General features: G+C 58.1%; 1 protein-coding gene across 2 annotated transcripts in view; it reads right to left on the bottom strand.

The window, feature by feature from the left end:
* The window catches only part of UVSSA (UV stimulated scaffold protein A), a 25677-nt gene extending 20761 nt beyond the window's left edge, over window positions 1-4916 (bottom strand). Inside the window, exons 1-5 of one of the 2 annotated variants that reach the window (XM_039220408.1) lie at window positions 4884-4916; window positions 3638-3894; window positions 2360-2690; window positions 1741-1861; window positions 617-982 (exon numbers count right to left, since the gene is read on the bottom strand). In XM_039220408.1, coding sequence (XP_039076339.1) covers window positions 617-982; window positions 1741-1861; window positions 2360-2690; window positions 3638-3735 — 916 coding nt within the window. In that variant the 5' untranslated portion in view covers window positions 3736-3894; window positions 4884-4916. Of the gene's footprint in view, window positions 1-616; window positions 983-1740; window positions 1862-2359; window positions 2691-3637; window positions 4860-4883 lie in introns of those variants that run through there. The other variant, XM_039220407.1, reaches the window with a different exon arrangement.
* Window positions 4917-11061: the final 6145 nt, after the last annotated feature.

Raw genomic sequence — 11061 nt, 5'->3', positions numbered from 1 at the left:
CCCCCAGGCCTCCCGCAGCCGGGCACCCCCTCCCGCCCCCCAGGCCTCCCGCAGCCGGGCACCCCCTCCCGCCCCCCAGGTCTCCCAGAGCTGGGCACCCCCCTCCTGCCCCCCAGGCCCAGCCAGACAGCAGGCAGCTCCTTGGGGCAGGTAGGGCCCAAGATGCCTGGGGGTGACAGGTCTTCACACAGCTCCGACCGATTGCCCTTCCTCCGTGAACATCCCTGAGGGCCTCTCAAGCCACCCACACCCCACACGGGGAGCCAGGCCATGCTGGGCCCTGCACAGCACACCTGCGTCCTCACAGACGTGGTGAGAAGCTACTCTCCAGCCACATTTCCTCTCCAAAGAGTGGAGAGCCACCCTCTGATCCCGATGAGCCTGGGACCAGGCACGACAGCCTCCCCGGGGCCCCAGGTCACCTGCGGCATCAGCCCCGCCCTTGCTGCCACACCCGCCCCTCTCCAGGAGGATCTTGGGGTGCGGCCACGGGACCCAGAGCCTCAAGTCACCCCGGACCCCAATTGAAGTAGCAGCTCTGCCAATGGCCCTAAGAAGTCTGAGCTTTGCTAGCATCCCTGGGGTCCACAGCCAGCCCCCAGGAGCCAGGAGTCACCTGAGGAGAGCTCCACGTCCAGCGTGTACTTGTGGGAGCCCAGTCCATGGCGCCGCACAAACCCGTCCTCGTCGCTGCTGTCGCTGTGCTCCAGCTCCTCCCCCTCCTCGTCTTCCTGGTCCTCCCCCGAGGCCCCCGCGGTCCGGGAAGGGGGAGGCCGGGCGCAGGCAAGCAGGCTCTTGCTGCAGCAGGGCTCCTCGTCCCCAGGCCTCATGGCGTCAGCCGGACACGGGGTGCCCTCCCCAGAAGCACCGAACGCCACGGCGGGCAAGGTGGCCCCTGGGCCCGTGGCAAAGTCGAATGGCACCAGCAGCCTGAAGCAGCTCTCCACCTCCGTGAGGCAGCACCGGGCTTCGGCAGACATTTCTGCAAAGACGCGGGAACTGCCTGTTGAGTCACGATGCCAGGCAGCAGCACCTCACCCCAGGGTACAGCTCGTGGTCAGAGGCCAATGGAGGGCCAGGTGGCGATGCGTTCCACGGGTCTGGCTGCCCGCCTGGACTCCGGCCCCCTCCTTCCTGCTCCTGGCAGAGGCCAGCAGTGGGTGCGCGGAGGCTCTGCCACGGCTTAGAAACCACCCGGCTATGCAGCTGCCAAGTGCCTGCTGAGGGCTGTCCTCAGTAACACCCTCATGTTTGGACTTCTGCCGGGAGGCCCGTGGGCGCTTCTGCCGGGATGTACCACGGTGGGCAGAACTTCTGGCAGAGAGCGGCCAGCTGAGAGCCGTCAGGACTCCCCAGCCGGACAGCACGCCAGCACGCAGCTCTGGCTGGCTGGTGCCCAGCAGGGCCCTCCCCAGGGCCGCACCAGCACCCGCCTCGGGGCCCTAAAGTGCCTCCAGCTGGGGCCTTCCTCCTGAGTTCCTCTCACCCTGGCTGCCCCTTGTGGAAAGGGCCAGCTGCTCAGAAAAAAGGGTCAGGTTTCAGAAATAGGGCTGCCAGCAAGAGCTGTCCCTCGTCCCAGCTCAGGGACCTTTACGGGGAAACATCGTTCTCAGGCAGCACCACCAGGGGGCGCAGGAAAGGAGGGCCCGCCGGAGCTTCCTGGGGACCAGGCTGGGGGCTGCTGCCAAGGTCAGTTCGGCTCGTCCGCCCACCTGCGGCCCCCATGGCAGGAGAACTCACCCTCCATGTCCTTGATGGCCCGCTCACACCTCTCCCTGTAGATTCTGTCCAAGCGCTTCTGCTTCTCCTCCTCCCGCTTTCTTTCTGCCAGAGTCCGCGCGTTCACATCCTCAAAATCCACCTGAGGAATTGAAGTTGATCAGACAGGACTATGCAGGACACGAGGAAAACGCAGTAAATCACAGAAGCCCAGGAGAAGGCATGTCAGCACCGGCCCTCTGTGCCCTGGGGGTCCAGTGTCTCCGCGCGCGAGGAGACGCACTCATCAGCAATGACTGGTCCCCACCAGGATAAGGGCCGGCAGCGCTTCCAGAAAAGCACACCCACATGGGAAAGCAGCATGCCGCTCCAGCCAGTGGGGAGGGGGCCCTGGACTCCAGGCTGCAGCAGGAGCCGGTCCTGGCCAGTCTCATGCAGCCAGGACCACCAGAGCCCAAGCAGACCCAGGCAGGACTCAAGCTCGGGGTCTGAGAAGCGGACTCCTTTCCCTCGTTTCCGCTTTCTGTGGAAGGCAGGACCCGAGGCTCCACTCCATGTCCCCCTCTTACAGCTGCTTGTCCCCTCCCAGAGCCCCTCCATAATGCTGGCCAGCAGCGAGGGGCTGGGCAGGCCTGCCCACCTGTTTGCCGTGTCTCAGGAAGTGGTAGCCCAAGGCGAGCTTCTTGTAGGCGGCGCCGTACTTTCCGTTCCACTCCTGGACTGCCCGGGTGGCCGCCTGCCTCAGCCTCTGGGCCGCCTCCCTGGGGGGCGGCAAGGGCTGCTCGTGGTTGGTGCCCAGCGTGAGCTCCAGGAACTCCTGGAAGTTGGAAACGACCAGCACCCTGAACTGATGAGACCGGGTGAAGAGCTGGTCCACGATCTGGAAGGCGGAGAGGCGGATCTCGGCATGCCCCTGGCTCAGCTGGGCCGTGAGCAGGCGGTAGGCGCGGCTCAGCTGCTCCTCGGAAGACCTGGAGACAGCAGCCATGCTTGCCGAGTGCCCGCCACTGAGGTCCCCTTGCTAAGTGCTCTGCGTGGGGACGCACTGTCTCCCAAACCCCTCCCCTCCGTCCACAGCAGGGCGGACAGACCGCTGCCTCGGGCCCCTGCCTGTTTCTGCAAGACCCAAGAGCCAAGAATGGTTTTTACGTCATTTAATGGCTAAAACAAATCAAAAGGATAATACTTCATGACACGTAAAAATCACGAGATCCGGTGTCAGTGCCCATAAAGTTTTATTGGGACACGACCACGGCTGCGCCTTCCCCTCGTTCACCGTTACCGCCCACAGCTGAGCAGTCAGGGCACTTATGGCCTGCAAAGCCTGCAATATTCCCCATCTGGCCCGTCACAGAAAGCCTGGGCGAACTCCATCCCAACGGGGGCCACAGCCCCCAGCCTCTTGCAGGTGCAGCCACGTGACTGAAGCAAAAGGGAAAGACCACAGGGCTTCTGGGACCTGTCCCCTGTCGCTCTCCCCAGCTAGCTCCCCTGCAAAGAAACCCACTGCTGTTCTGGAGTTTTCTGGGACATACGCTGAAACCTGAGCTGCACACCTTGTCAACGTGCAAAGACTTCACTATGTAGTCACTTAAAATTCCCTGTTTTGTAGACGCAGAAAAAAGACAATCAGCAAATTTCGACTTACACTCTCAACAGACCCAACTGACAGCCTTTAGAAGGTGTTCACAACACGCTGCCCTACCCTGGGGCCACCTGCCAGGCCCGGCCACTGCAGGCCCTGGGATGCCACCTCCGGAGTGGCGATCCGGAGGGGGGATTGTGGGGGCGGGCGGGAGAGGGCTGGGACACACAGGTGGCGGAAGGCCTGGCCCTGGGGGAAGCCCTACAATCTGCCAGGTGGCATGGGCTCGCTGGGCCAGCCGAGTGGCATGACATGCAGAACCCAAGGACATACTTGCAAATTTTCTTCAGTTGCTTCATTTTCTCGGGGTTCAGCTGAGGTTCTCCTGAAGTCGTGAGCTCTTCTACCAACCTGGAAAGCGTCTGATCCATATCTAGAAATGTGTACGGTAGAGGTGGGACGTGACCCCTAGGACTTCACAGTTCTCCATGTCATTAAATGTGTACTGCGCTCCACGAGTTCCTGGGCCATTCCAGGGGGGCTGCAAGGCTGGGCTCCCCAGCCCTTGCCTCTGGGAGATGGCCTGGAGGCTGAAATATAACAACTCAAGGTGATATTCCGGGCACGGCCAACGGAAAAGTGCAACAACAAACTATTAATTCTGGAGCTCTACGGTCACACAGATGAGAGAGGCTGCAGCAAAGGGTGTTCAGCAACACGTGTTACCGACGGAACACGACGGTCCAAGTAAAATTTAAATTAGCTTTTCCCAAATGTGACGGTGGTGCCTTTTCCTTTTCCAACGTGTTCACTCACAAGCACGAGGCAGCCTTGAGAGTCTGCAAAGGGTGAGTCGCTACAGACTTCGGTAACGAAAGAGCCCCTTGGGGAAGAGCCTAACGTCCAGGGCAGACTAGCAGAGGCGCGTCAACCCAGCACTGCGACGCCAAGCACCTGGCACATGTGCACAAAGGGGAGGGGAGGATGCGGGCCGGGGGGAGAGGCCCCGGGGAGGCGGCCAGCTGCAGGGTGGGTTTATTTGGCAGGAGGCGGCCCGCAGGTGCACACGGGCCCCACTCAACACACGCGTCCAGACGCAGGGAGCTGCGGAGGCGAGCACCCTCCCAGCGTCTCCCCGGCTGCGGACCCCTCCGGGGCGCTCTGCCAGCGCACCACAGCCAAGGACAGAAGGGGGCATCCCAGGGAGGAGAGGGCAGTGTTCAGGGAGGGCGGCACGTCCCGGCAGGAGGGGAGGCGGGGGCGGTGTCCCAAGGAGAAAGCGGATGGGAAGGGGTGAAAAGACGACGAGGAAGCGGTGTCTGGGGGGAGGGGGGCAGAAGGGGTGGTGTCCCTGGGGGTGGTGTGCAGCGAGGAGGAGGGCACGGCACCCCTTCCAGAGGAAGGGAAGGGCGGTGTCCCGGGGGAAGCAGGGGGACCGGGAGTCCCGGCGGGAGGCGCGCGTCCTGGGGAGGAGGTCGGGTGAGGGCCGGGCGGGGCGTGGGGGAGGGGAGGGGCCTGCCCTCGGAACTCCGGTGGGGCCGCAGCCCCTCGCCGGCATCGCGACGGCCGCGACACATACCGCGAAACCAGGCCGCTCGCCTCGCTCCTCCCCTTCCGGCGGAGAGCCCGCCCCTGTCACGTGCCCCAGATCAGTTCAGTCATTGGCTCGCCCTGCCACGGGCAGCGCGGGGACGAAGGTCAGAGCAGCGACGACCTCACCTACGGCGCGAGGGGACTGCAGTCACCTTAGCCCGCCCCTTCCGGCGGAAGCCACCCTGCCTCCTGTCACGTGCCCCCGAGCTCGGCAGCCGGTGGCTCTCCCTGACCCTGGGCGGTGCGAGCGCCGGGGTGGGGCCGAGGTCTGCGCGGTGACGCAGGCGCGCTCCCGGAGGGTCGGGATCGCCCAGGCGAGGGAGAAATAGGCAGCGGGCGGGCGCAGCAAGTCCTTAAAGGGGCCGTGAGCCCGGCTGCTGGGGCGACGCGGGGCGGGGCCGAGGGGTGCGAGCTCGGACTCCACCCGCGGTAGGATAGGGGTTTGCGATCCCCGGGCCCTGCCATCGCGACGGGTTGGCCCGGGTGGGAGCCGGTGCGTGTTTGTCCCGGGGGCGCCGGAGACTATCCCCGACCCCCGCTTCCACGCGCCTTCGAGAGGGGCCGAGAGGCGGGGGTTCCCCTAGGGCTGGGGGTTCCCCCAGGGCCGGGGCTTCTCCTGGTGCTGAGGTGGGGGTCGGAGGCGTGGAAACAGGCGGCCCCCGGAGGAGTCTCGGGAGGGGCAGCACCTGCCAGCGCGCCTGGCCCTGGTCCCCCGGCCCTGTGGTCGGACGCCGCGCGGGTGCCCGCGCCCCTAGTGAAGGCGCTGGTCTGGGCCCCAGCCAGGCCCCGTCTTTTCCCCAGGCCGCCCCTCACCCCCGCCCCTGAGCAGTGCAGGCCGCGGCTGGCCTCGCCGGGGCCCCTCACTCCGTCTGGGGACCCCTCGGGTTTGCCATTCGCTCCTCGTGGGGCCCAGGCCGGGACCCAACGCCGGAGCGCACTCGGGGTTCCCCGGGCTCCCCAGCTGTGGCCTAAGGGGGATCTGCTCCTGACACGCTCCCGGCCAGGCCACGGTGGGCTCCTTTCTCCTCACCTCCCCGGCCTGCTGCACCCCAGGGTCCTCTCGGGGCCAGGCCTGTGGCCTCACTCACCCCTGCTTGGAGCCTGAGCACTGTATGCCCCCCCACCCCACCCCACGGGCTCAGTGGCCACCACCCCCTTTGGCTTTTGTCTCACCCTTTCTTCAGGAAGGCCTTCCTCACCCCCAGGCACTGAGCCCCCGCCCCCGTGCTTTGGGCTCTTTGAAGGGGGGGTCTCTGCGGGTGCACTGCAAGCCAGTTGGATGTTTCTCGGCTCTCAGGTGGGTGCAGAACGGGAGGAAAGCACCAAAGACCCGGGCCCACTGGGCAGGACCATCTGGACATGAAGGCCCACAGCCGGGCGTTCTTAGCAGCAAAGGGTGGAAACCGCTCGTGTCCATCAGTAGACGGTAGACTTCTGTCCTCCCCACAACATGGATGAACCTTAAAAGCAGGGCACTGAGAGAAGCCAGGCAAAAGTGCCAGACATTGTGATGCCACCTACATGAAACGTCCAGAAAGGGCAGGTGCGCAGAGGCAGGAAGCGTGACTGTTACCGCACGAAAACACCGAGCTGTGTGTGTTCGAAGGGTGGCGTTGATGGTATGTGAATTCCCTCTCAAAAAAAGTTGTTGGGAGAGGAAAGGAAGGCGAGCAGCACGCCGCTCCCCCGCCCCCGGGGTGCCTGGTCCCCAGCCTGCGGTCCGCTCTGAGCCAGTGTCACCAGCCTGCCTCCGTGTCCGCGGTGGGCTGGTGTTCTCAGCAGCACGAGAGCAGTTTCTTCTAACAGGAGACTTCCTGCAGCCAGCCCCTCCCCGCCTGTCCTTTGGGTGCAGGACTCTGGAAAGAGCTGTCTGCCCGGCGCCTCGTTCCCTTCCACCCCGGTGCCGTGTGCTGTTTGCACGGTCCAGTCCCGTCTCCTGCCCGCCGCCCTCGTCTTCACTGACGGGATGTCTGTGCTTCCACTTACTCGGGGCCCAGCAGCCACCTCCCATCCCCCCCTTCTGCCCTCACAGCCCTCGAGTCCATTCACCTCGCCCAGCTAGGGTGAAGCGCAGGGCTGCCCCCAGCCCCCTCGCCCCAGCTCGGCCGCCTCACTCCGGGCGGCTGGCCTCTCTGCCTGCGCCCCTGCACCCTCGCTGGCCTGGTAACCAGCCCCCTCCCTCCATTTCCTCAGGTGACTTGACCTCTTTGTTGGCACTCAAAGCAGGGAGACTTCCTGTCACATGACGTTTGTTTTCTCTGCCCTGAAAACACACTCCATGAGGACAGGCTTTTTTAGTTTTGTGACTAAAAAGTGCTCAGTGCTGATGGCAGGTGCTCAGTGCTGATGGCAGGTGCTCAGTGCTGAAGGCAGGTGCTCAGTACTGATGGCTGGACAAACAGGATCGGCCCAGATGAATGTGTTGAGGCCAGAAAGGTATTGTAGGACCGACTGGGACTTTCAGGGATGAACCCCAGCGGGATGAACACAAGCCCAGCTAAGGCACGCCATGGTCAAAATGTGGAAAGGCAGTGACGAAAAGCGGTGGGAGAGAAAGGCCGTCACACAGCGTTATGGAGAGTGAGCAGCAGGTTTCTTATCCAGAACGTCACACGTGTGCAGGCGATGGCATGAAACTGTTAGAATTTGTAAAAGAAAAAGTGTCAACCCAGGGTTGTATATGCAGTGACATGTCCCTCCAAATCTGAACTACATTGAAATAGAGAATTTTCAAAGAAAAGCTGAGTAAGTTTCTTGCCCGCGGGTCGGCCATGGAAGTGTTGGTACAGTGAGTTCTTCAGATGAAAGGCAAACGCAGATGCAAACCTGTGTCTACAAAAGCTGTGGAGAGCGCTGCAATTGGGTAAATAGAAGATCTGTCTTGTTTTAAATTTCTAAATCATTGGCTGCCCATTGAAGGCATGACAGTGTATCACAGGGTGCAGAACGTCTGTAGAAGGAAACACATGCCAACAATAGGGGCAAAGGGCAGAGGAGGGAGAAAAGCAGTTAGTTTCTCAGACCCTTGTGTTTACATGAAGTGGTAAGTATTTGAAGGGAAGCTCAAGATGTACACTGAAGTACCGAGATGTAGCTAAAAAGTCAAAGATAAAAAGAAATAATGTTTACATAGCCTAAAGGCGTCAGGTAACAACAAAAAAGGGAAGAGAGAACAGAATGGACAAATGGAAAGTCCACAGATTTACCTCCAGCAATATTAATAATTACATTAAATGTCAATGGTCTAGATACCTCAAGAAAGGCAGTGATTGTCCAACTGAATTAAAAAGAGCCAAGCTGATAGTGTCTACAAGAAACACTCGGACTGGAGGCAAGAGAGTCAAGAAAGCTATAAATGCTAATACTAAGGATCAGAGCCAGAGTGGCTGGACCCACATCAGGCAAAGGGGACTTTATAATGAGATGTTGCCAGGGAGGGGGCTTGCTCCTAATAACAGATTCCAAATAAATGAAGCAAAAGCTCACAGACGTAAAGGGAACATACACAAGTTCATCTATAAACTTTAAGAAGAAGCCGGGAGGAGATCAGGAAGGGTTGGAGCGACTAACCGCCCATCACAAACTTGGCCCAGTTTGCACTTGGCAGGGCACTGCACCCGGCGGCAGACAGGTGTTCTTTAGAAGTACACACAGAACACTTACCAAGGCAGACATAAAACAAATCTCTACAAATTTAAGAGGGCCAAAACCGTACGGAGTAGATGTTCTACCAGAATTACATTAGAACGTAACAGAAAAATATTTAGAAAGTCTCCAAGTATTTGGAAATTAGCTAACAGACTTCTGTAATCCACGGGTCAAAGGGGGAACAAATCACAATGGAAATTATAAAATATTTTGAAATGCACGGAAATGAAAACATTAAAATGTATGGGAGGCTTATAGTAGAAATGAAAGGCCCCAAAGCAGTAATCTTCCCCCTTAAGAAGCTAAAAACTGAGGGGCACCTGGGTGGCTCAGTCGGTTGAGCATCCAGGTCATGATCTCATGGTTCGTGGGTTCGAGCCCCACATCGGGCTCTGTGCTGAGAGCTCAGAGCCTGGAGCTGCTTCGGCTTCTGTGTCTCCCTCTTTCTGCCCCTCCCCCACTCACGTTCGGTCTCTCAAAAATAAATAAATGTTGAAAAAATTTAAAAAGAAGCTAGAAGAAAAACAAACCCAAAATAAGCAGGAGGAAGAAAACAGTAAAGAAATCAATTAAATAGAAAACAGGGAAACAATAGGAAAAACCAAGCAGGTGTTTCTTTGAACCGATCTAGAAAATTGATAAGCCTCTAGGTAGACATCAAGGAAAAAGAAACAAATGACTAGAATCAGGAATTAAAGGGAGCATCACTACGTATCTTACAGATGTTGAACACATAACAGACTGCATTACGGACACCTTGTGATAACCGCACCCCTGAAAACCTACAGCAGACATGTCCTTCGTGTCCTTCGTGGGGAGAGAGGGCACTTTCCCCCGGAGATCTGAACCAAGACCAGGATTCGGTCTTCCCCTCCCACTTCACCCTGTGCTGCAGGCCTTCCCCACACAGCACGGGGAGAAAGAGCTGTGAGAGCCGTAGAGACGAGACAGGAACAGGCAAATGGTCTCTATTTGCAGATGATACCCTCGTGTACGGAGACGGTGCTTTACAACCTACCAGAGCTCCTGGAACAAATGAGCTTAGGAAGGTCACAGTACAAGATCAACAGACAAAATCAACGTTATGTGCGTTACGTGTATGTTAACCACGCGGGGACAACTGGAAGGTTACGTTTAAAGACGACACTGACAACAGCAGTAAAATCACGAGACACTTAGGATAAGCAAACCGCACTGAGAACTGTAATGCGGTGAGGTCTGGACCCCATGTTCACAGGCCAGCGGCCTCAGTATGGTCGAGATTTCTGTCTCCGTCGTGGACTGAACTGTTCCCCTCACCCAAACTCGTGTTGAAGTCCTGCCCCCCGTCCACAGTGACTGTACTTGGAGGTAATAAGGTCACGTGACATCACAAGGTGGACCCTGGTCCGGCAGGACTGGTGTCCCCCGAGTAGGCAGGGGTCTCCGTGCGTGCACGGAGCCCACGAGAGGCGGCTTCTTGCCATCCACAAGCCAGGAAGAGGCTGGCAACCAGATCTGCCTTCTGGCTTCTGGAACTGTGAGGAAACGGTTTTCCGTTGTTGGAGCACCCAGTCTGTGGTGGTGTGACAGCAGCTTGAAAATTCCCAGATTGATCGATACATTCAATGAAATTCCAACTAAAATCTCAGCACACTTTTTTTTGGTAGAATTTTATAAGCTGACTCTAAAACTAAAACAAACAGTCAAAACAATTTTATTTTGAAAAAGTAGAAAATACATAGAACAAAAGGGACTTGTTTACTGTACTTTAAGCTGCAATGACAGGACGCTGAGGCACTAGGTTGAGGGCGACCCTAAGAAACAGACCCAGAAAGACACATCCAGAGGAGTTATCATCATTCGATGGACAGAAAGAAGCCTTTAACGAACAATGTCAGAACAGCAGGATGAACACGGGGGGTGGCTGTCAGCCCTTTCCTCACACCGTAGATAGCTCATTGTGACGGGTTAGACCCAAACAAAAGGTAAAACTGAATCTTCTAGAAGACAGAAGAGAAGATCATTGACACCTTGAGGTGGGTAAATGTTTCAAAAAACACAAAGTTAAGAACCATAAAAGAAAAAAATTAACTGAACGTTATTGAAAGTAAAACCCCAGCTGGCCAAGTGCACTTAGACATGTCAGAGGGCCTGTGTCGCAATATGTACCACATTCCTGCATATCAAGAGAGGCCATCCGATACAAAATGGGCAGAAGACTTGAACAGGCACATGGCCGGCCGCTCCACACATGAGAAGGGGCTCAGCATCCTTTGGCATCAGGGAAATGCAAATGAAACCCAGAGGGAGGTGCCAGTATGCACCCACCCAAGCCACTCAGGGGAAGAATGACCTTAGCAAATGCCAGTGAAAATGTGGACAGACGGGAACCCCCATGCACTGCTGACGGGCACGTACGCTGTTATCACCGCTGTGGGAAAAATCTTGGTAGTTGTAAAGTTAAATGTACAGCAACACCATGGCTCAGGTACTCTACATCCAGATGCTTACCCACAAGGAATGAAAATAACTTC

Source organism: Hyaena hyaena, unplaced genomic scaffold (assembly GCF_003009895.1).
Source record: "Hyaena hyaena isolate Hyena2069 unplaced genomic scaffold, ASM300989v1 scaffold_886, whole genome shotgun sequence".
Lineage (NCBI taxonomy): Eukaryota > Metazoa > Chordata > Mammalia > Carnivora > Hyaenidae > Hyaena > Hyaena hyaena.
The sequence above is the reverse complement of the archived record's forward strand: the minus strand, read 5'-3'. Positions and strand labels throughout refer to the sequence as shown.